Genomic DNA, 25,718 nt, shown 5'->3' with positions numbered 1-25,718 from the left:
TTTATGCTCGTTGAAGAAATATTTCATAAGGGCGTCCGATAGTTTAGAGCCAATTACAAAGTTACCATGCGTCATTACGAGGGAAGTGACGTTACGACTGTTGAAGCGTATTTAAAAGGGGGGGGGGAGAGATTTTAAAGTTAGAACAACAAAACTCATCTCAATTCTTAAACAGAATTTAAAATTGTACAAATTTGATTGAGCTCTCAACTTATGAAATTCCGATCAACATTGCCACTCTTATTATTTAGTATGCTTTTTGTTTGTTTGCTTTGCTTAGCTCCCCCCCCCCTCCCCCTCCACCCCTTCCCATCCACCTCATCATATCCCTTTTATTTCTTTATATCCTGCCTTTTCCGTTATTCAATTTCACATTTTGTTGAGGTCATTTGTCAATGTATCATCCCTTTTTATTTCAACAAACATTTTATTTCAGGAACTTTTTGCAGGCGAAACTTCAAGTCTCTCCGTTTTCAACCCACATTTCAATTTTCCTGTTAAACTCTGCAACTATTGACAACAGACAGTGGAATACTGTTAAACCGAGTTCATAATTAGAATGGTCCGATTCAAAATTCATCTTTAAAAAAAAAAAGAATTTTGTCACGAAAATGAATCTAAGTAAATACATTTTTGACCAGTTTGTAGCAAGTTACATGTATCGTTGTGAAATCTATAATTCATATCGTAGCAAGTTACATGTATCGTTGTGAAATCTATAATTCATATCCTTTAAAAAATGGCAAAGTGGTGATATGGAATTATATTTACACAAACCCTTTCACTCAGTAAAAATTAGGTTCAAACGTTGTGTAACTGTAATGTTTATTTATTAATCATTTCCTTATAATGTTCGCTTTCTCAAACCTCCGTTTAAATGTGTACCACTGTATAGTTGTATAGTTGCAGTAAATACAATCATCAAAATCCAGTGCATGAATAGGAATCACTAAACAAACTTTACACTCCTCCTCCCCATCCTCCTCCTCATCTCCCTCCTCCTCCTCCTCCTCCCCTACTCCTCCCCCTTCTCCTCCTCCTCCTCCAAAAACTCCAACAACGACATCGACAACAACAATAACATTCCCTCACCCCCCACCCTTCAAAACCTCTTCTCTTCCTCTCTATTTATCTCTCTCTCTCTCTCTCTCTCTCTCTCTCTCTCTCGTCCTCCTCCTCCTCCTCGTCCTCCTCCTCCTCCACATCTTCCACTACTTGACTGTATCCATCCCCACAGGTTTATCACCCTGTTCGCCTCCAAAGGATCTGGCTCCCCAGGCGCCTACAACCTAAGGACCCTGAGGGCGGTCAGAGTGTTGAGGCCCCTCAAGTTGGTTTCGGGAATTCCCAGTATGTGATTGTTGTCGTGGTTCAAAATATCTGGTTAAATCGAAACAAAGGCTTTTTTTTAGAAAGAAAAAAATTATCGCTTGTTTAACTGAGAAAAAATTTCCAAATACACCTAGACGAGAATTGTTGATAAATGTTGTTGTATCGGAGAGTCAAATTGAAAACAGACTTAATGCAAACTGATCCTGACTTTAATTCGAGACACATAGTATAAGCTTATTTAAATAATTCTTTTTTTGCAGACGTAGAGAATCTGCTTTGCTCTATTTTATAAATTTATGTACAAGTCAACTCAAGTTATTAAATTAACGCGAGCTGGCGGGAGACAGTGGAAAATTGATTTGTTTTGAAATGAAACATCTTATTTTGCGAGGAGTGTAATGTTATGAAAACAATTAAGAGTGTCCGTGGGATGAAGATATGAAAAGGTGTGGGGGAAATAGTGCCAGACAAAGCAGGAAGTAATATGTGACCCATCGTCTCAAAACGGTATTATGTCGGAACGAACCAGAGGCTTAAAAGCCGAATTTAATGTTAAACTTTTCAAAAAACATAAATTGTTGGCATTATCACCCTAAAATATGGTATCCATTCTCCCCAATAAAACATACAAACTCAACGCAAGTCTGATATGTTTGGCTATAAATACAATTTTCAACATCTTAATCAACCCGACTTAATACCGTTTTGAGGCGAAGGGTCACATTTAAGAGAAGAAAAAAATAAAATACCATCCCAAGAAATCAGTCGAGACAGACAGGCGGTTTATTGTTGTTGATTTTCAGGGAGGTGGGAGAGGGGTGGGGGGACGGGTAGTTTTTTTTGTTTTTTTTTTAATTTTTTTTTTAATATTTTGTATTTTTCTTTCGGTTTCGTCTGGCACTGTTTATTCCACACTCTTTGAAATCTTTATTTCACACCATCAAGTGCCTGCGTCCTGATTTTGTAGGCAGACTTGTCTTTTCCTTTTTCTTTGAATATTTTCTTTCGACGTTATTGAGATTATTACAAATTTGCATGGGGTACCCTTTAGTAAATGTAGAGCTAGTTGCAGCCATTTATGGCATGCGGAGGGGAAACATCGTCGCTTTTTTTTAGATGAAGATAAATACTAAATTAATTGTCGATTGTGTTAAATGACCAAAAAAAAAGAATAAAGTCTTGTTAACTAGCTTGATAAGTCCACAAACGTATAAATAATGTATTTCTTCTAGATATTTGTGACTTCAGTCAGCACCAAAATAACTTTCAGGCAGATAAGAATTGTTTTAAAAAACAATTTAATTTCTGTGGCCGAATCAAAATTAAATGTATTTATAAAATAAGACTTGACAGACCATTTCTCTCATTTATATTCAAAGTTTAATGGTTATCATAAAACTCATTTGAATGTTCTTAAATTTAATTCTAAATTCAATTCAATAGAATGAACATATTTACAAATCTCGAGCAATTGATTGACATGTAAATTTGTTCTTCCTTTAAATTTTACATTTTTAGATATTCAAGAAGTGACAATTATGTTTGTTTTTTTGGGGTTTTTTTGTTATGAAAGATCGAGTTAGCAATTTAACAACATCCAACGAAACAGTTATCTATTGATTTTAAGAATTCAATTAGTTAAGGACATGCATTTTTAACCATGAAGTATAATATAAATGTCTTTAAATTATTTTTTGTGTGTTTTAAATGTGGTTTGGGTTTTGCTTATATTGGAATGATTGGTGAGGAATTTATGACTTAAATGTTCATTGATATTTTAAAAAATCTATTCATAAAAACCCCCAGAAACAGACATTTAGATTTTTATGTAAAGATCACAATTTAAAGAAACTAGACAAATTCTTTCACGCTAATTAAGGATGATATTCTTAGCAAAATAAAAGCTTAAAATGATGTGTGATAAAAAACTGTTAGTATGGTGAGATAGGTAGTTCAAATTTGCGTCACCCAAAGCGGGACTCGAACCAGGGTCCATATAGATCAGAGGCTGAATGCCATGCAACAAGACCACAAACCAACTTAATACGTCTCTCTTACATTCCAATTATAACAATACCATTGCCCATTGAATACTGTATAAAGAACTTAATTTCAAGGGAAATAACCATACCGTACTTAAAGAAAATATTCATTTTCATGGATTATCTCCCTCGTGTCGTAAATGTTGAGATCTTTTGAAAATCATTCTTTATTTATAAAGTTTGATAAAATGGAGCTTGACAAGTTTTATTTTTAGAGAGTGATTGACAAAATAACTATAGCTCAAAAAATACTGGTATTCTTGAAAAATTATTTATAAAGCGCATTGTTTTGATTCGGACACGCTCTTAAGAGCTTTTAATGAAATGATTTGTTTGTAACTTTGCTGATTGTAAAACAGTACATAAGTTAAAAAGAGGGATATTTAGAACGTTTGATTAAGCTTAGAATTATTGTGATTGTGTTGTTTCGGTTGATTCTTTTTGAGATTATTATTTCTTTATATGTAAAGAACGTTTAAAGAGGAGAGGCGTGGAGAAAGTAAATATTTATGATGATGATGACGACGACGACGACGATGATGGTGATGATGATGATGATGATGATGATGATGATGATGATGATGAAGGAGAAGGATGAAGATGAGGAGGTGATGGTGGTTATGGAGGTTAAAAGAGGAGATAAGAGGAGGTGAAGAAGAAGAAGAAGAAGAAGAAGAAGAAGAAGAAGGAGGAGGAGGAGGAGGAGGAGGAGGAAGAGGAGGGGAGGAGGAAAAGGATGAGGATGTGGGAGAAGGAGGACTATGATGATGATGCAAAGACGAGATAATTATGTATTGATTAAAAATTTAAATATTAATGAATAGAAATATTATAAGTAAAATTACAGTCACTGAAAAAATTCCGTAGCATAATAATATTCTATTTATCCAAACTACATACACAATAAGTATCGTTTGATCACTCCAACACTATCATCCACTAATCCATTCATCCTTCTATGTGTCTGTCTGTCTGTCTGTCTGTCTGTGTGTGTGTGTGTCTGTCCGCTGCCTTTTAGGTCTGCAAGTGGTCCTGAAGTCCATCATCCGTGCCATGGCCCCACTGTTACAAGTCTGTCTGCTCGTCCTATTCGCCATTCTCATCTTCGCCATTATCGGTTTGGAGTTTTATCTGGGCACTTTTCACAGTGCCTGCTTCAAGCTCGGGGCCACCACGTATACAGAAGGTAAGTTGGGGGGGGGGGGTTTGTTTGGTTTTTTTTGGTGTGTTTTTTTTTGTTTTGTTTTGTTGTTGTTTTTTTTTTTGTTTTTTTTTGTTTTTTTTTTCTTTGGGGGGGGGGTTGTTTACTTCAAGCCTCAAGCCCCGGTGAGGTGGGGGGTTTGTAGTTTTGTGGTATGACACTCGCCTTCAGATTGGAAGGTTCTGGGTTAGATTCCTGCATGCTCTGAGCAGTGCATAGGTAATTGAATCGTTGAAAAGGGTCTTTACTCACATTCTCTCACCGTACTCAGGTGTAAAATGAGTACCTGGCCGTTAACAGCATTGTCTCTGTCGGGGGAAAAATTGTAATATCGCCTTATGGGCGTCATATCTTGTCCTACATATTAAGTGTTGCTGTTGGCTAAACTGTAAAGGGGTTTGAGCTCGTCACGTGCATATTGCCCAGCACGTCACGTGGATATATCCCAGCTCGTCACGTGGATAGTTCCCAGCACGTCACGTGGATATATCCCAGCACGTCACGTGGATATTTCTCAGCACATCACGTGGATATTGCCCAGCACGTCACGTGGATATTGCCCTGCATGTCACGTGGATATTGCCCTGCACGTCACGTGATATTGACCTATATAAAAGCCCAAGATGGGATCGGACTTCTATCATATGAGACCCTACTTCAAGCGAATGTCATTTTCAATCTCAAAGGTTGACTTTCAGGCAATCGTCCAATTACCAAATTGAAAAAAAAGTAAAGTCAATAACAAAACCAAAGCAAACAACAAAAATGTATTTTAATGATACTTACTGAAAATAAATGTGAGTGAATAGTCGTTAGTAGTGCTCACACCCCCCCCCCCCACACACACACACACGGTAAATATAAACTTACACGTTCGGCGGTGGTGGTGATTATTATTATTATTATTATTATTATTATTAGTAGTAGTAGTAGTAGTAGTAGTAGTAGTAGTAGTAGTAGTAATAGTAGTAGTAGTAGTAGTAGTAGTAGTAGTAGTAGTAGTAGTATGATGGTGGTCATGGATGATGATGATGATGATGATGATGATGATGATGATGATGATGATGATGATGATGATGATGATAAAGCAAGAAAAAGAGAGGCAGGAGGAAGGGGTTATGAGGAGGGAGGACGAGGAGGATGAACTTGACAATTTGATAATAATCTATTTGTGGTTCCATTATCATCAGATGACATCGATTACGGAGACGAGGAGGATATACGACCATGTAACGCTGAGTCCGGTTTATTCTCGAGCTTCAAGTGTCAGAAGAATGTATCGTCTTGCAAGCCCGAATGGGTGGGCCCAAACAATGGGATTACGAGCTTTGATCACATTGGATACGCCATGTTGACGGTATTCCAGTGCATCACTATGGAGGGATGGACGGATGTTCTATACTATGTGAGTTGACTGTAGTTGTGTTACCGTCAACTGGGGCTACTCAGGCCACCCGGGGTAACTTAGGCCACTTACTGAAAACAAGATTTCTTATGTTAAAAGATAAATTACATGTAGCTTTTATCTTTTAAATAATTAAAACCCAATAGATCTAGATAATAAGCACTCATGAATTTAACTTTTTAAAAAGCAACCTTTTTTTACTCTATTAAGTGGCCTAAGTAACCCCGGTTGACGGTAGTGGATATGGGGCATTAGTAATACTAATGAGGGTATAGGGTAGGTCGAATATTAGATATCCACCCCATTTTGACGGCATTTCAATTTATCACCAAGGAGTTGTGGAGGGATGTTCTATACTATGTGAGTTGACTGTAGTTACGGCAGTGGATGGGGAATGGTAGTATGTAAGTACTAGTAATGTTGATTTTGGGTTTTGGTTTGTGTCGTGTTGTGTTTGTTTCCGATATAATCGAATATTAGATATGCCATGCAGATGGTATCACAATGCATTACAACCAATGTTATATCAGCCCATAGTTGCATTCGGTTGTCAGACCTAATAATAGGTACACGTAGTTACCTTCCCATATCATTGTCCCCTATTGTTAGGACCCCCCCCCCCCCATTTCCATAATAAGAGATGATTTAGTAATATGGATAGTAATATGTATAATAATATTTGCTCCCTTTTTTTCTTTCCACAGACAAACGATGCCTTAGGCGTGGTCAACATTTTTTATTTCATGCCGCTTATCATTCTAGGGTCATTTTTCATGTTGAATCTAGTGCTTGGAGTACTTAGTGGGTGAGTACACACACAAACACACACGCACACACACACACAAACACATACATTCCAATTCATCCATTGTGCATGACTATATTAACTTAACCCATCAATTTTCCATGGATAGATACATCTATTCATCAATCTATTCCTTCATCAAGTCGTAATTCACTAATAAACCTATATATCAACGCATAGCAAACAACCCAACAACATATTAAAACATATCCATTAATCCAACAGTATACCAATACATCAATCCATCAATACATATATATTCATCAATATATTGACACATATCCATTAATCCAACAGTATACCAATACATCAATCCATCAATACATATATATTCATCAATATATTGACACATATCCATTAATCCAACAGTATACCAATATATCAATCCATCAATACATATATATATTCATCAATATATTGACACACATCCATTAATCCAACAGTATATCAATACATCAATCCATCAATACATATATATTCATCAATATATTGACACATATCCATGAATCCAACAGTATACCAATATATCAATCCATCAATACATATATATTCATCAATATATTGACACATATCCATTAATCCAACAGTATACCAATACATCAATCCATCAATACATATATATTCATCAATATATTGACACATATCCATTAATCCAACAGTATACCAATACATCAATCCATCAATACATATATATTCATCAATATATTGACACATATCCATGAATCAAACAGTATACCAATATATCAATCCATCAATACATATATATTCATCAATATATTGACACATATCCATTAATCCAACAGTATACCAATACATCAATCCATCAATACATATATATTCATCAATATATTGACACATATCCATTAATCCAACAGTATACCAATACATCAATCCATCAATACATATATATTCATCAATATATTGACACATATCCATGAATCCAACAGTATACCAATATATCAATCCATCAATACATATATATTCATCAATATATTGACACATATCCATTAATCCAACAGTATACCAATACATCAATCCATCAATACATATATATTCATCAATATATTGACACATATCCATGAATCCAACAGTATACCAATACATCAATCCATCAATACATATATATTCATCAATATATTGACACATATCCATTAATCCAACAATATACCAACGCATCAATCCATCAATACATATCTATTCATTAATATATTGACACAAATCCATTAATCCAACAATATACCAACACACCAATCCATCAATCCTTCATTTTAACTATTCATCTATCTATCAAGGTGTTAATCCATATCAATCAAGCAATAGATCGGACGATCAATCAATCCATCAATCAATCAACCTATATAACTCCACGCTACACCAAGCTTTCACTCATACATTTAGAAATCCTCTAATATCAAAATATTGACCGATTCCTCAATCATCAATTCACCAATTCATCAATCACCAATTCATCAATCACCAATTCAACAATCACCAATTCACCAATTCATATATCACACAATCACCAATGCATTAATCGCATAATTCATCAATCATTAATTCACCAATTCATCAATCACTAATTCACCTAGTCATCCATCACCAATTCACCAATTCATCAATCCACAGAGAATTTGCAAAAGAGAGAGAACGTGTGGAGAACAGAAGAGCCTTTTTCAAACTTCGTAGACAGCAACAAATAGAACGAGAGTTGAATGGATATCTGGAGTGGATATGTAAAGCAGGTATGACGCGAAACGTTTACATTCTGTCTTTATAAAATAGGTTTTTTTCTTTAAATATTAATCTGATCATTGGTTTTATATTGTATTTTGATGTTTATATAAGTATGAAATATAAAGCTATAAGCTTATGGGGAAAATGCGAAGGTTACTGTTTGGAACAAGAAGAAATAAATAACAAAAGTCAAATGGAACTTGATTAACGAAAACAGATTATGTGTACGTTTCGGGTTTCCCCTTGGCATCAAAACATGATGAGTGAATAACTAAAGACGAATGAGAGAGGAGACAATTGCGTTATTTAGATTTCTCATTTTTTATTACTACTAATACATTTACTATTACTTCTAATGTTTGTTTACCACAACAACAACCACTACTACTACTACTACTACTACTACTACTACTACTACTACTACTACTCCTACTACTACTACTACTACTACTACTACTACTACTACTACTACTACTACTACTACTACCACTACCACTACTACTACTACTACTACTACTACTACTACTACTACTACTACTACTACTACGTCTACTACTACAACTATTACAACCACTACCACTATTACAACTATCAATACAAGTACTTCAAAACAATATAATTTTTGTCTTTAACATCTCTTTCTGTTTATTCATTTTAACAGAGGAAGTTATATTGAGTGAAGAAAGGACGACGGACGAAGAAAAACTTAAAATTATTGAAGGTAAATACGTAAATTATCACTTGTTTTCAACCCTCGTATTGTAAGCACTCATAAGGCATCACGTGAAGCTCTATATTAAACACACATATTCTACTACTACGCGTAGTCATCCTCCATGGACACGGACCCATGGAGCAGGAATTCATCACCTTAAATGGACACTAGCAATTGCTAGCTACCCTGTGGATTGGAGGCTAGTCTGTCAAATAGTACTTTCTGTCAGATCTGAAAGACCTAGCAACCAAATCACAGAAGGGAGATCAGGGAGGCTATAAAATATAATTCCTATTGCACGTGCATAGAATTGTATCATTTGACGCAAAAATCATAAATATTAAGATTTAACAGCTAGATAGTCTAGATATGTGAAAAAAGTTGTCATTTGTTTCTCTGGTGAAAAAATATTTTAAAATATTTAAAACAAGAGGTCTACTGCCAGAAATAAAATCGTAACAGCTTTTTAAAGCATTTCTGTTATTGTTTCGATGATGGACTGCCGCTCTCTACATTATTCTGCACTATTTATCATATAGAGGCCAATTCATAGGGTTTTTTTTCACTGTTTTCAATCTTGAGTACAGTGTCTACTTATACAAATAAGGGACGTTTCGGCACACTCTCTTCCCTGGAAATTAACTCACTCAACTCTAACACCGACTATATCCGTAGTATACCCGGGGTTACTTTTACCCCATGCCTATTTTTTACATTTTTCTGAGACAAATTATAGGCGTAGTATCAAAGCGAATGTTTAGTTTTTTTTTACATGTTAATGATAGTTGAATAAAGCTATCTATCCACATGCTCATTTTAATACATTTTTTTCCAATTTTGAAAAGTACCAAAAATCTCTAGGATTGAGTGAGTTAATGCGATATAAATCGAATATTCCCTTAGAAATTAATCGTATTTTATTGGTTACCTCCCTTCGTCCAATATTTATTATATCTACAGCTCGTCGGCAAGCGGCGGCGAGGAAGATGAAACAGTTGAAGGAGGAAGACACGGACAATGACAATGACCACAACGATAATGATCTCTTGGCGGAAATCACGCCTGGTGAGTACTGAAACGAGTGGGTCGAGGGGGAAGGGGGGGGGGTGACGATGGACACTGTTGTTATTGATTGGGTTTTTTTTGTTGGATTGTCATCGTGTTGGTGTTCTTGAATACCATCTCTGTGGCGTCAGAACATTACAATCAGCCTGATTGGCATACACAGTTCTTGTGTAAGTTATTGTTGCGGTTGGTTTTGGTTGCTGTTGGGTTTGTTTGGGGGTTTTTTTCGGGGGGTTTTTTCATGGGTTTTTATTCTTCTTTTTTGTTTTGTTTTTGTTTTGTTTGTTTTTGATTTGATTGGGGGTGGGGGTGGGGTTGGTGGGTTGTTCTATTTTATTTATTTTTGCGTGGTTGTTTGTTTATTCTTCTTTGCTTACATTTGTTTGTATTTTGTGAGATTGTTTTTTTTTGTTTTTGTTTTTTTAATGATTTTGATGATGACGAGGAGGGTGAGGAGGAGGGTGATAGTCACGATAATGATGATGATTATGATGATGACGATAATGATGATGATGATGATGAGGAGGAGGAGGAGGATGAGGAGGACGATGAGGATGAGGATGATGATGATGATGATGATGATGATGATGATGATGATGATGATGATGATGATGATGATGATGATGATGAAGATGATGATGATAATGATTTTTCAGTTCTAACTGACTGATATTTATTCCTCTGGACCACCACGTATTTCTTACTTTATGTTTTATTTTCAGGAAACACCTATACCAAAAATTTGAAGAGCAGCAGAACTACAGGGAGATGTGCCAATTTCTGGCGGGCTGAGAAACGATTTAGGTAAGTAGGAAGTAAAATATTACATTATATAACGCGGGCTGAGAAACGATTTAGGTAAGTAGGAAGTAAAATATTACATTATATAACGCGGGCTGAGAAACGATTTAGGTAAGTAGGAAGTAAAATATTACATTATATAACGCCGGCTGAGAAACGATTTAGGTAAGTAGGAAGTAAAATATTACATTATATAACGCGGGCTGAGAAACGATTTAGGTAAGTAGGAAGTAAAATATTACATTATATAACGCGGGCTGAGAAACGATTTAGGTAAGTAGGAAGTAAAATATTACATTATATAACGCTCATCTTTCGTCAAGACCAGGTTTTCTCGCCTTGGTGTTGTGACCTTGGGTAAATAATAATAATAATAATAATAATAATAATAATAATAATAATAATAATAATAATAATAATAATAATAATAATAATAATAATAATAATAATAATAATAATAATGTACTTTATTCATCCAAAAGGAAATTTTTGTACAGACGTATAAAATGCCGACAATGATACATACATAAACATAATATAAGTAATTATAATGTGGTAAATTAAAATTTGGTAATAGGTATATATAGTGTAATAATATTGTAGGCTGTAAGAATAACAACATAGTGTAAATTAAAAGACATACAGTCTATAAAAGTGTAAAGATATGAATATCTAAAAAAGGTATATTGATGTCAACATATAAGAAAAAAAATATGAAATTGAATGTAAGCTCCAATTTAATTTACGAAAACAGATAATATGGACGTTTCGGATTTCCCCTTTATCAACAAAACAGGATGAATGAAACACTACAGACGAATGTGATAATGTGGTAATGGGGCTAACAACGCGTCATAGTGCAATGCCCCAACCACTCGGCCAATTTTAAAAAGAAAATTGAACAGCGCCTTATAACTTGAAACGAATATGTCATGGATATTTTGCTATGTAAATGTTCTCGATTTTTTTAAAGTAGTCATGAGTTGGGGGGCAGCGTGGCTCAGTGGTACTGTCTTTGCTTCTTACCCGAAAGGTACCGAGTTCAATCACCCGCCGCTTGCTCCTTGAGCAAGTCACCTCACCCTAGCTCACTTTGCGCGCTGATCTGCGGCTGACGCCTGGGTTATTCCAGTCTTCCTTTGGAATAGACCCTAAAGACAAATTTCCCCCTTGGGGATGAATAAAGGGAATTTTTTTGATTGTTATACTTTGGTAACCTGACGAGAATCTTCTCCATTTTTAAAGAGTGAAATTCCTGGTTTTCATTTTATTGTTTGAAATAGTTGATTTGTACAAATGCATGCATTCAAATGTTATTGATTGTTTTTATCCCCACCAGATATTCATGCCGGAGATTGGTGAAGAGTCAAGCTTTCTACTGGATTGTCATCGTATTGGTGTTCTTGAATACCATCTCTGTGGCCTCAGAACATTACAATCAGCCTGATTGGCACACGCAGTTCTTGTGTAAGTTGTTGTTGTGGTTGGTTGAGGTTGGTTTTGGTTGTTGTTGTTGTTGTTGTGATTGGTTGCGGTTGGTTTTGGTTGTTGTTGTTGTTAAAATCCTGGTGTTCTTGAATATTATCTCTGTGGCGTCAGAACATTACAATAATGCCTGATTGGCACACGCAGTTCTTGTGTAAGTTATTGTTGTGGTTGGTTCCGGTTTGTTTTGGTTGTTGTTGTTGTTGTTAAAATCCTGGTGTTCTTGAATATTATCTCTGTGGCCTCAGAACATTATAATCAGCCTGATTGGCACACGCAGTTCTTGTGTAAGTTATTGTTTTTGTTGTGGTCGTTGTTTTTGTTGCGGTTTTTGTTGTTGTTATAATTCTGTTGTGCTTGAATGTAATCTCTGTGATGTCAGAACATTATAATCAGCCTTCCCGGCAAACGCAGTTCTTTTGTAAGTTATAGTTATTGTTGATGGTGTTGTTGTTTTTGTTATAATTCTATTATGTTTGAATATCATCTCTGTGGTCTCCGAATATTACAATCAGCCTGATTGGCAGTCACAGATCTAGTTCTTGTGTAAATTGTTGCTCATCGCCATTAACTCAGTTGGCAAAACCTCCTACCATCTCATCCATCCTAAGATCCAACAACACATCCATATATCCAATCATCCACACATCCATTTATAAATCCACCGATCTATCCAACCATTCATGAATCCACAAATCTATATCTATCCATTCATCGATAAACCGATGTGTAAATACACTTTTCTATCCATCTATCTACTCATTTACCCATCCATTCATTCATCCATCCATCCATGGATAATTATCCACATATCCGTTTATTTATTTATCCATTCATTCATTTAACTATTTGTCCAGCAAGTCACCAATCTATTCTTACACCACCCATTCGTTCATCCATTCACCCACCCATATGTCCCTTTATTTGTAATCTATCTGAGGTATTAATAGGAGGTATTAAAAGAAATTGGAGTACGACCAACTTTGGTAAACACCATCAGAAAAAGACAGTTAAAATTTCTTGGACATATTTACAGACATAAAACTCATCATGGGCGATTTTAATGCCAAGGTGGGCCGAGAAAGAATAGAAGATATTGTGGGCCCACATGGTCTGGGAGACAAAAATGACAGAGGTGATCGTCTTATTCAATGGTGCCGTCAACATGATCTGACAATCACAAATACCTGGTCAACAAACCACAATAGAAGGAAGTGGACATGGAAAAGTCCTGGAGATGGAGTGAGAAACCAAATAGATTACATACTCATCAGCAAACGTTTCCGAAACTCGGTTTTGTATGCCAAATCTATGCCGGGGGCTGACTGTAACAGCGATCATATACCTGTGCTATGCCCCATACGAGTTAAATTGAAAATCTGCAAAAGAGCAAAGGCTAAACCTAAATACCAACTAGACATTCTCCGGGAGGAACAGAAGATACAAGAAAAATTTGAACTATCAGTAAGAAACAAGTTTGAAGTGCTTGGAGAACTAACAGATATAGAAGAGAAATATGAGCAGTTTAAAGACAGTGTTGCTGCATCATTAGAAGAAAATGTTCCAACCACACTTAAGTTGCAGAAGAAGAAATGGATTACTCCAGAAATATTAGAACTAATGAATGAGAGAAGAAAGGCCAAAAATCAGGAAGAAAAATACAAGACTCTGAACAGGCAGATAAAAAGAAAATGCAACGAAGCTAAAGAAGACTGGATAAATGAACAATGTCACTATATAATGTCCTGCAAAGAAAAAAATGGCAAATTCTTCCATCAGAAAATCAAAGAAGTGACAAACAAAACTAAATCAGGTGCTAAAAGTGGATGCATCAAAGACAAGCGTGGAAACACCATCATGGACAAAGACTGCATTCTAAACAGATGGTCAGAATATATTGAAGAACTTTTTTTTGATAATCGAGGAGAAATGCCTATGATAAAAGAACTGGAAGGGCCTTCTATAATGAAAGATGAAGTTAGGAACGTCATGAAAAGCATGAAAAATGGAAAAGCTGCAGGACCTGATGCCATAACAATTGAGGCCTTGACTGGCCTGGGTGAATGGGGGATTGAATTCATCACAAACCTTCTAAATCAAGTGTATGACACAGGAAAAATGCCAACTGATATGAAACGATCCATTTTTATAGCACTACCAAAAAAGCCAGGGGCAGTTGATTGTGAACAACACAGAACTATTAGCCTAATGAGCCACCTCACAAAAATTCTTTTGAAGATAATTTTACTAAGAATAAGAAATAAAATACGACCTGAAATTGGGGAGATGCAATTTGGTTTTGTTGAGGACAAGGGTACCAGAAATGGAATATTCACATTATCAATGCTGATGGAAAGATGTATTGAAGTAAATAAAGATCTGTATATGTGTTTCATCGACTATTCAAAAGCCTTTGATAAAGTACAACACGAAAAACTATTCAAAATTCTATCATCCTTGGACATTGATGGTAAAGATTTAAGAATATTACGGAATTTGTACTGGGAACAAGAAGCAGCAATGCGTGTTGACAACGAACTAAGCAGTTTTACACCTATTAGAAGAGGAGTTAGGCAGGGGTGTGTTTTGTCTCCAGATTTATTCAACCTCTATAGTGAAATGATATTAAGAGATATCGAACATAAGAATGGGGTGTGTATTGGAGGAAAGAATGTAACAAATCTGAGGTATGCAGATGATACGGTTCTACTGGCAGAGTCTGAACATGAACTACAAGAATTACTGGATGTTGTAGTCAGGAGTAGTGAAAATATGGGACTGGAACTGAATATATCTAAAACAGAATGTATGACGGTATCTAAAAATAATAACCCACCAGCCTGTGTAATAACAAGCAGAGGACAAACAATACAACAAGTTGAATGTTTCAAATATTTAGGCTTCAATGTAACATCCAATGGAAAATCAGATTGTGAAATAAAGAAAAGAATAGGTATGGCGAAGAATGCATTCAACCAGCTGCATACAATTATGAAAACAGGAATATTAGCATGAAAACAAAAATCAAGGTCCTGGATTGCTATGTACTGTCTGTGCTGCTATATGGTTGTGAGAGCTGACCATAAACAAGACCATGGTTAAAAGACTGGAGGCAGTGGAAATGTGGTTTTACAGAAGAATGATGAGGGTGTCATGGATGGAAAGGAAAAGAAATGAAGAAATTTTAGAAATGGCAAACAGAAAAAGATCACTGATAACAAAAATCATCAAACGCCAAATGGAATTTTTAGGACACATTATCCGCCACCCTGGTTTGGAAATACTCGCCTTGACTGGAAAGATGAATGGAAAAAGAATAAGAGGAAGACAAAGAATAACGTATTTGAAAGGGATAAGAACTTGGACAGATGAAGCTGAGAAAGGTGGCGCTGCTTTAATAGAATTGGCAAGAGATAGATCAGCTTGGCGGAAGATGACCTCCGACGTCTGCTTCAGATATGGAACTACATGAGAGATTTACAGAAAAAAATGGAATTGAAAAAATTGTACTTACGGGTAAAGTTGCTGGGAAGAAAAGAAGAGGGAGACAGAGGATAGCTTACATTGACAATCTGAACGGATCGATTGGTGGAGGAGGAACAGGAATCGAGCTATTGAGAAGATCTGAGGACAGATATGGTTGGAGGGACATGATCGCCGATGTCTGCAACAGGCCTGGCACTTGATGATGATGATGATGATGATGATGATGATGATGATGATGATGATGATGATGATGATGATGACGATCTGTAATTCATTGTATCTTATGTACATATGTTCATTTCCTCACGCCTCCACCCACAGATATCTCGGAGTATGCATTCCTGGGTCTTTTTCTATTCGAGATGACATTCAAAATGTACGCATTGGGAGCAAGAATATACTTCCAGTCTTCGTTCAATATATTTGACTGTGTGGTAAGTTCTAAAACCCTTCTTTGTTTTACATGCCGTCAACTGGGGCTACTACTTAGTCCACCCGGGGTAACTTAGGCCACTTACTGAAAACAAGATTGCTTATTTTAAAAGATAAATTGTATGTAGCTTTTATCTTTTAACTCACTCGGTCCTAGAGATTTTTTCTTTTCCAAATTGGAAGAACAATGTATTAAAATGAACATGTACATAGATATTCTTATTCAAATATCATTAACATATAAAAACTAAAAACATTAGCTTTGATACTACGCCTATAATTTGGCTCAGAAAATAATAATTGTAATAAATAAATAGGCATGGGGTAAAAGTAATCCGGGTAAACTACGGATATAGTCGTTGTTAGGGTTGATTGAGTTAAATAATTAGAACCCAATAGATCTAATAAGCACTCATGAATTTAACTGTTTAAAAGCAACCGAGTTTATTCGACTAACTGGCCTAAGTAACCCCGGTTCCCAAAATATAGCAGCTTCCGTCATTTATTTGATCCCAATTGTATACAGCATCAATATCTAAGGATCTTCTTAACCGCAAATTTCTTCCCTCTACTGCTGTTAGTTTAACCTCCTCCAGATCATAGTAATCAGTTCAGTATATTATTTAAAGAATCGTTCTTATCATTATTTCTCTTTTCTACCTTTTTGACCATTTCCAGGTCATAGTAATTAGTATTGCAGAAGCCATTTGGTCCAAACCGCATGGAAACAACAAAATTGACGTAACTCAGCTTTTTGCTATTGATTTTAGCCAGCCATTTTGGTGATTACCTCTCGCTACATTATATCAATCAGACTATAAAGGTTCGGGATTACTCATTGTTTTGTGTGTTGGCACGTTATATCCGGCTGGTGGATGTTGAGAATATTTTATTTAAACGCATAGCATCAATACAAGAATTTAAGAATCGACCTTATTACTTACTATATGTCTACCATCCCCAGGTCATAGTAATCAGTATAGTAGAAGTCATGGGTCCAAATTGCATACAACACCAATATGTTTTAAGACTCGTCCTAACCACCATACAATAACGTATTCTATTTATTTAGTGGAAGTCATTGGTCCAAATTGCATACAACACGAATATGTTTTATGAATCGTCCTTACCACGATACAATAATGTATACCATTTATTTACCAGGTCATAGTAATCAGTATAGTTGAAGTCACGGGTCCAAATTGCATACAACACCTAAATGTTTTATGAATCGTCCTGACCACGATACAATACTGTATACTATTTATTTACCATCCCCAGGTCATAGTAATCAGTATAGTTGAAGTCAAGGGTCCAAATGGTATACAACACCAATATGTTCTAAGAATAGTCCTTGCCACGATACAACAATGTATACTATATATTTACCATCCCCAGGTCATAGAAGTCCTGGATCCAAATTGCATACAACACCAATATGTTTTAAGAATCGTCCTGATACTATAATGTATACTATTTATTTAATAGAAGTCATGGATCCAAATTGTATACAACACCAATATGTTTTATGAATCGTCCTGACCACCATACAATAATGTATACTATTTATTTAATAGAAGTCCTGGATCCAAATCGTATACAACACCAATATGTTTTAAGACTCGTTTTAAGACGATACAATAATGTATACTATTTATTTGCCATCCCCAGGTCATAGTAATCAGTATAGTAGAAGTCATATGGTCGGAATTCAAGAAGGGATCATCATTTGGTATCAGCGTCTTCAGGGCGTTGAGGTTGCTCAGAATTTTCAAGGTCACAAGGTCAGTAATAAATTAATCATAAGTAATTATTTCTTAAGCAAGATTTCCTTGAGCAAGATTATTAACCCCCAATTTGCTCACTTGGACAATATGGGTGATTCCTGTTGACATCAGACATCTTGTTTGATGAGTTATTTATATTCCTTCGTGGAATGCCAAGGCGACAATATCTTATGATGTCGTGGCGCAAAAGGCATAATTTAGAATTTATGTATAATTTTTTACTAGCATCAAAATGGCAAACAAAGAAGCAGGTGCTGGTGTGAGATAAAAATCTGAAAAATTATGTGTCAGACAAAATAGAAAAAAGAAAGAAAAAAAATCATTCGAAATAAAACATCAGCACGTGTCGACTGGTTCGTCCCCGACGTGTACATATATTCAGGTCTGACACCCGAACCAACCCACTTATGGCCCTAGTTTCACGTTGTTGTAATGGGCAATATTTTGCGTCTTTTTTTTTTTTGAGATTTCCATAAGGAATTGAGTTGTCGGACCTGCAAATAAGTTCACATCTTTCTCTCTTATATAACTTAGATAAAGAGATTTCATATAATAATTTTTGACCGTGGTATTTTTAGCTTTACATGTTCTTCTTGAATTTTTCTTTCTTTAATTGTTGTTAAATATCTTGAAGTGGTTAAATTTTAGAATTGTTTATATATATATATTCATTTCAATGTCTCTTTCCAGCAGGAATACTGTTAAAGAAACTGACAAACACCTTATTCCAATTTTCCCCCGTTTTTCCACAGATACTGGGCGTCATTGAGGAATTTAGTCATCTCGTTGCTCAGCAGTATGAGGTCCATTCTGTCCTTGTTGTTCCTTCTCTTCCTCTTCATTCTCATCTTTGCCCTTTTGGGTATGCAGCTCTTTGGGGGAGAGTAAGTATCACAGTTACTTTTATTTCCATATTTGGGCATAATATACAAACCGAGATGGGGCAATATGGCCGAGGGAATAAGGCACTGCACTTTCAACCAAGGACTCGGCACTCGGGGGTCTGAGAGTTGTTATCGTTAACTTATAAGCCTGTAACTAGAACCCTCTAAGACTTATAGTTTGACGTCAATTTTTAGGTTTCTGTAGCTTCTGGTGAATTGTCGTGAGTAGAGCTCAAGAAAACAAGAGATTTCATTGGTTGAACTAGTGAATACAACTCACGATTTGTTTAATTTTGTGGCCAAAGACTCTTGATTTGACGTCATTTTTTGGTCAGTGTCAGGCCATGAGCTGACGATGGCTACGGTCAGAACTATTGAATTATTGAATACAACTCACGATTTGTTTTCTTTTGTGGCGAAAGACGTGTCTTTTGATGTCATATTTTGGTCAGTGGCAGGCTATAAGTTAACGATGGCTACGGTCAGGGTGGGTTTTGAATTAAATTTGCTCTATGTTATTGTTTTTAGAACACCGCTCGTTTGATTAGTTCCCTCAAAATTATATTGCTCAAACTATAGATATTTCATGTTAACATTCAAGTCTTGTGTGTTTGTAATTTTCAGCTGACGGGTAGGATTGGTAATTTACTTGAATGAATAGCATCTATCTGGGTGGGGATCCTGACCTCCCATAGTGGGCAGGGAGGTACATGCTGTGTCTTCTATCCCCCCATACCCGTTTCCCAATTGTTTCCTGTCTTTGTCTTGGAATGAGATTACTTAGTTTTGTCCTGATCCTTGCCGGAGCTCCTTGGCTGGGAAGGGAAACAGTCGAATGTATAGTTATAGTTTTGGGAGATGATATTATTTTCCTTGTAAATCATCTCTCTGTTATGCATTGTATTATTAATGTTGGGTTTACATATTATATAATTGGTAAACATTTGAGTGTATTCCACTTAGTTGGGACCTGTGCTTGTGTCTGGATGAGACGTTTAGGTGATCTCAAACTAAGTACATTGGTGGTATGCTCTTGGAATCTACATCTGATCCCTATTTGTTCCCAGTTCCCCTATGTCTTACTTTTTCTTGGGTGCTTTAATTGTAATTCTATATCTTTTTACTATCCCATTCTCTTCCTTTTTACTGGCTCTGATATAACCTAAATGTGTTGCAAGCGCCGTAAAACCATTAAAAACAAAAACAAAAACAACGAATAGCATCTATAAAATGTCAGAATCAAAAGTAAAGGATAAAAAGGGAAAATGTTTATGTGAATTTTATTTTTAACAATTACCTTTTTCCATTGAGACATTTTAAAAACAATTTCTTCGTCTCCCACCTCCCAGGATGAATTTTGAAGAAGGTCGACCATCAGCCAATTTTGACACATTTCCCATTGCCTTGCTGACAGTGTTTCAGGTAATTTAGACAGTTAAGGGACATAATTATGTAACTGTGAGTTTATTTCACTGTATTTTTTCATTTGTCTCCCTTTGACCACAATCGTCATTTGTGTTATCAACTCGGGGGTTTTTCTTGAGATAAGTTTAAGAATGTGGTATATCTAAATATAATTTGAGAGTTACTTCAATGGAATATCAAGAAATCTCTATTGGCGATTAGTTGTCCTCGTCAAAATGCCTTTGTACAGTTATAAACTGAGAAATAAAATGACAGATAAATGGAATTCTTAAAATATCTGATTTTAATAATAGCTGTTAATGTGAACAATCATAACAGTTTTTTATTTCTCTCTCTCTTTTTTTTTCTTTCTCTCTCTCTCTCTCTCTCTCTCTCTCTCTCTCTGTGTGTGTGTGTGTGTGTGTGTGTGTGTGTGTGCGTGTGTGTGTCTGTGCCTCTCTCTTTCTCTTTCTCTCTCTATCCGTCTGTATATCTCTCTCTCTGTCTCTCTTTCTCCCTCTGTCTCTCTCTCTCTCTCTCTCTCTCTCTTCCCAACTCCCTCCCTCTCACCCTCTCCCGAATCCCTATATCATGTTTAACGTTTCGGCTCTTCCCTTCGACAGATCCTGACGGGAGAGGATTGGAATACAGTAATGTACCACGGCATCCAAGCTCGTGGAGGAATCGAAGATGGTGGAATGTATTTCTCAGTGTATTTCATTGTTCTGGTGCTCATTGGAAACTGTATCCTTTCTCATAAACTGTCCAGGTTGGACAATCCCAAATATAAAGTAACGCATATTTTAAAAATTAAATACAAAAAAAAAAAAATTCCCTTTATCCATCCCATAGGGGACATTTGTATCTTGGGTCTATACCAAGGGAAGACTGGAAAAAACCCAGGCTTTAGCCGCAGTGATAGCGCCGCAAAATGAATTAGCGAGGTGACTTGCTCAAAGCCATACAGAGAGCGGCGGGTGATCGAACTTGGTACCTTTCGGGTACGAAGCAAAGACCGAACCGCTGAGCCCTACTCCCCCATAATATATTTTCACTATTACAACATACTTAATGTCCTCCATATTACTGTCTTTATTTCTAACGTAGGACACAAGACAAGTACAAAATAAAAAAAGATCCAAACGTGTTTACAGTGAGATATTTCAATCTATCAAATTAATATATAAAGTGCTGCTATTGGTTCTTGGTTGTATATTTTTACATTTTTGTGCTGTTGTATATCTACTTTGTCGCCATAGATTCTCAACTTTGTGTTTATACATTTTCATGCATGCCACGTCTGTAAACGAATTTCCTTCTGTTTTTTTCATGAATAAAGTATATATTATTATTATTTTATTATTATTATTATTATTATTATTATTATTATTATTATTATTATTATTATTATTATTATATTTTACAAAAATACGAACAATTAACCGTAGATTTGCAAATTTCGTAGACTAAATATACACATTGATAACTCACACAATTGATAATAGCTCCTCCTTCTTTCCGATGTTTTATGTTTCCTTGACTCAAACCTCACCAGACACCCTTCTGAACGTGTTCTTGGCTATCGCCGTCGACAATTTGGCGAACGCTCAGGAACTCACGGCGGCCGAGGAAGAACAAGTGGAGGAAGAGGCATTGGTAAGTTTGAAAGGAGGAGAAGAAGAAATGGAGGAGGAGGAAAATAGGGAATAGAATGGAGGAGATAGTAGAGGAAGAGGAGGAGGAGAATGACTTGTTTTATGTCGCATACGAATCTGTGAGAAAAAAATATTGCAATAGCCCCAATCAAGAGCCAGTTATAGAATATCTTTTCTTTTTATTGCGATCAACACAAAAATGTACTTGAGCATTTTAAAATATTTTTGCAACCTCTAAATTTGGTTTAAATTTTGGGGTTGTTTTTTCATCAAACTGTTTGGATTTTTTAAAAAGCCTTGTTTTTGTCTGTGAGTTTACTGTTTTGTTTTATTTCGTTTTGATTTTGTTTTGTTTTTGTTTCTGGGGGGGGGGGTATTTTTGTTTTGTTTATTGCTTTTGTAATTTTATTTGTTTGCTGTTTTTGTTTTTATTTTTTGGAAGTTTTTTTTTTCGTTTTCGTTTGGTTCTGTTTTGTTTGTTTGTTTTGTTTGTTTGTTTGTTTGTTTGTTTTTTGGTTTTTGTTTTGTTTTGTATTTTGTTTTTTTTTTGTGTTTTTTTTTATTTTGTTTTTTTTTTTTTTTTTTTTTTTTTTTTTTTGGGGGGGGGGGGGTTCTTGCTTTTATTTGTATTTCAAAAAAGCAGTTTAGCGAAATATCCTGTTTTAGAGGTTATCATCAACAACTAAATTCTATTAATTCATCATCCATCACCATTACGTATTATTACTTCACTACACCCAGGAAAAGCAAAGGAAGATGGATATTCAACAGCACGTTGTAGACATGTTGTTTACAAAACGACCAAAACAAGACACTGAGGTCCTTACCGCCACTGTAATTTTGTTTCAATGAACACAACTATAATATTATTCAAAGCAATTTGCATCTAACCACAAATATATTACCGTATTTTTCGATAAACCTTAATCATGTGTAGAATGAATAAAGTAAATGCAGAGGGTGACGATCTGATCAACCTACTATGATTTGTCGTTGACAAAGAAGGCACGAAGGCAGTGAAGTCCCTGGGAGGACCATAACTTGATTTCTCTTCACTCTTCTGTAGTGCACCTCTGTATATCATCATCATCATCATCATCATCATCATCATCATCATCATCATCATCATCATCGTCGTCGTCGTCGTCGTCGTCGTCATCATCATCATCAGAGGGACAGTTAACACATTATCTTCACACCGTTCTCTAGCACTTAAATCAAGCAGTAACTTCACCATTAGTAATGAAGCATGGACTTATATTTATTATTATTATTATTATTATTATTATTATTATTATTATTATTATTATTATTATTATTATTATTATTATTATTATTATTATTATTATATTATTATTATTATTATTATTATTATTTATTATATTATTATTATTATTATTATATATTATTATTATTATTATATTATTATTATTATTATTATTATTATTATTATTATTATTATATCATCATCATCATAATTATTATTATTAAACTATTATTATTATTATTATTGTCATCACCATCAAAACCGTTATTGTTATCTTTAATTTTTTTTTAAAATTATATCTAAAGGTAATTTACTGATTATTTTTTAAATTCTTGAAAAATTGCCGCGAAACGGTATTATATATTATAAGAACTTAAATCTAAAAATTAAATTTGATTTCTAGCTTATAAAATTCTATTTTAAATTGTAATAATTTGCCTAATTAAGAGGAATAAACGGAGATACACAAATTTAACCGGTTTTGTTTGGGTTTTTTTAAACTTTAACTTTAAAATATTTGGAATCTAGTTCACTAGAACATAACACCGAATGGAGGCAGTGGGTCGCATTTATAACTTCACTCCTTGGTTGGTTTTCAATTAACTCTAAATCGATGTGTAGATATATGCAGATCCAGCTACCCAAGAACTGTGGATTGACAGGGGGGTTCAGAAAAAATTCTCGACTGCACCCGGGATCGATCTCGGTCCCTTTGCTTGTGAAGCGAGTGCTCTACCAACTGAGCTATCGGTACCCCCAGTGGGTTAATTTGCTAACGTTTTCTTGTTTTTCATTCATGACTTTTTGGGGGGAGGGTGTGGGAGGGAGTTCATTATTTAATTCTAAATGGATTCGTTACTAATGATTTCCACACATTGATGATCTTCCCCATAACAGAGGCGAGAAGAACTGGAGAAGGAAATGGCCGAACAGTTTTCAGCCCAGCAGGGTCGTCCACCCCTCGTCAACATCTGTCCTCCGTCACCGCAGAACAATGAGGACTGTAAAACGGCAAATTTCAACTAGTGAGTCATTGTATTACAGTGTAATATGTTTTGTTTTATATCACTGTAAGCCTGTGATAACGGAGTAAAGCGCTATATAAATGCCATTTATTATTATTATTATTATTATTATTATTATTATTATTATTATTATTATTATTATTATTATTATTAATACAACTAAACATAAAATAATATACAAAACTGATATGTAACAGCTCCAAAAATGAACAATTATACCGCCAAACACGGAACGTTTCAAGCTCAAACCCCTTCTTCAGCCAACAATAAAATACAATAAAACAAAGATCATATTACTTACAGAAATGACGTAACAAATATTTCTATACAGTCCATCTGGTATTTAGATAATGTATTTATGTGTTTTTGTTGTTCTTTGTTGTTGGCTGAAGAAGGGTTTTGGGCCCGAGGCAGTTCCGTACTTTGTAGTTTCTTCTTCTTTTTTTTTTTTTCTTTTTTTTTTTGAGGCTGTTATATGCATTTTTGTTTATTACTTTTTACAGTCGACAGCTTCTAGCAGCTTTGTATCTTTTGGAGATAAAAATAAAGTGAGTAGATGTGAATCATATATAAGGGAACAACACAAAACAAACAACGTTTCGGCCCTTAGCCTTCGTCAGGAGACAAAAAACACTAACACAAATATGTAAATTTACATATTTGTGTTTGTGTTTTTTGTCTAATAAAATATTAACAATAATTATTATTTTTCTTTGTCTCTCCAAGTGCTGGAAACCGGGTTGATATCAATCTGAGCCAGAACAACCTCAAAGATTCCAGTCGAGAGAAGAAATTAGACAACATGGCCAACACGAAGGGCTCATCGGTCACCTCGCCACTGGCCAGGAACGTCGATGACGACATGTCGGATACAGGTGTGTATGTGTATGAGTGTGTGACGTCATTTCCGTGTTTTTTAATAGCTCAATGTATATATATCATATATAAATGATGGAATAGCCCTCTATAATTCTTGAAGACATTTTGGTGCTATTCCGAGTTGTTATTCCATTGACATTGTCCAAAATGTCATTATTACGTCAGTTTTGGATGTCTGTGCTTTTTTTTTCTATATTTATGTTTATATCTCATTCGAATAAACAGGGATAAATACGATATTTATCCCCACAATTAAATATTATCACATGTTCTGCGTTGCGTAACTTTGGAAATAACTAATTCTCATAAGACGT

General features: G+C 35.2%; 1 protein-coding gene across 13 annotated transcripts in view; it reads left to right on the top strand.

The window, feature by feature from the left end:
- Positions 1–25,718, top strand: part of LOC144979807 (voltage-dependent calcium channel type A subunit alpha-1-like) — a 591,855-nt gene that overhangs the window by 453,558 nt on the left and 112,579 nt on the right. For 12 of the 13 annotated variants that reach the window (XM_078926927.1, XM_078926926.1, XM_078926929.1 and 9 more), the window contains 17 exons: positions 1,238–1,350; positions 4,393–4,560; positions 5,766–5,980; positions 6,685–6,785; positions 8,412–8,527; positions 9,181–9,240; positions 10,195–10,299; positions 11,022–11,103; positions 12,440–12,567; positions 16,393–16,505; positions 18,175–18,287; positions 19,043–19,174; positions 20,524–20,596; positions 21,202–21,322; positions 22,134–22,234; positions 24,398–24,525; positions 25,252–25,400. In XM_078926927.1, coding sequence (XP_078783053.1) covers positions 1,238–1,350; positions 4,393–4,560; positions 5,766–5,980; positions 6,685–6,785; positions 8,412–8,527; positions 9,181–9,240; positions 10,195–10,299; positions 11,022–11,103; positions 12,440–12,567; positions 16,393–16,505; positions 18,175–18,287; positions 19,043–19,174; positions 20,524–20,596; positions 21,202–21,322; positions 22,134–22,234; positions 24,398–24,525; positions 25,252–25,400 — 2,018 coding nt within the window. Of the gene's footprint in view, positions 1–1,237; positions 1,351–4,392; positions 4,561–5,765; positions 5,981–6,330; positions 6,341–6,684; positions 6,786–8,411; positions 8,528–9,180; positions 9,241–10,194; positions 10,300–11,021; positions 11,104–12,439; positions 12,568–16,392; positions 16,506–18,174; positions 18,288–19,042; positions 19,175–20,523; positions 20,597–21,201; positions 21,323–22,133; positions 22,235–24,397; positions 24,526–25,251; positions 25,401–25,718 lie in introns of those variants that run through there. The other variant, XM_078926933.1, reaches the window with a different exon arrangement.

The sequence above is a fragment of the Berghia stephanieae genome, chromosome 9 (assembly GCF_034508935.2).
Source record: "Berghia stephanieae isolate SIO BIC M18660-M18661 chromosome 9, UCSD_Bste_1.3, whole genome shotgun sequence".
Classification (NCBI taxonomy): Eukaryota; Metazoa; Mollusca; class Gastropoda; order Nudibranchia; family Aeolidiidae; genus Berghia; species Berghia stephanieae.
The sequence above is the reverse complement of the archived record's forward strand: the minus strand, read 5'-3'. Positions and strand labels throughout refer to the sequence as shown.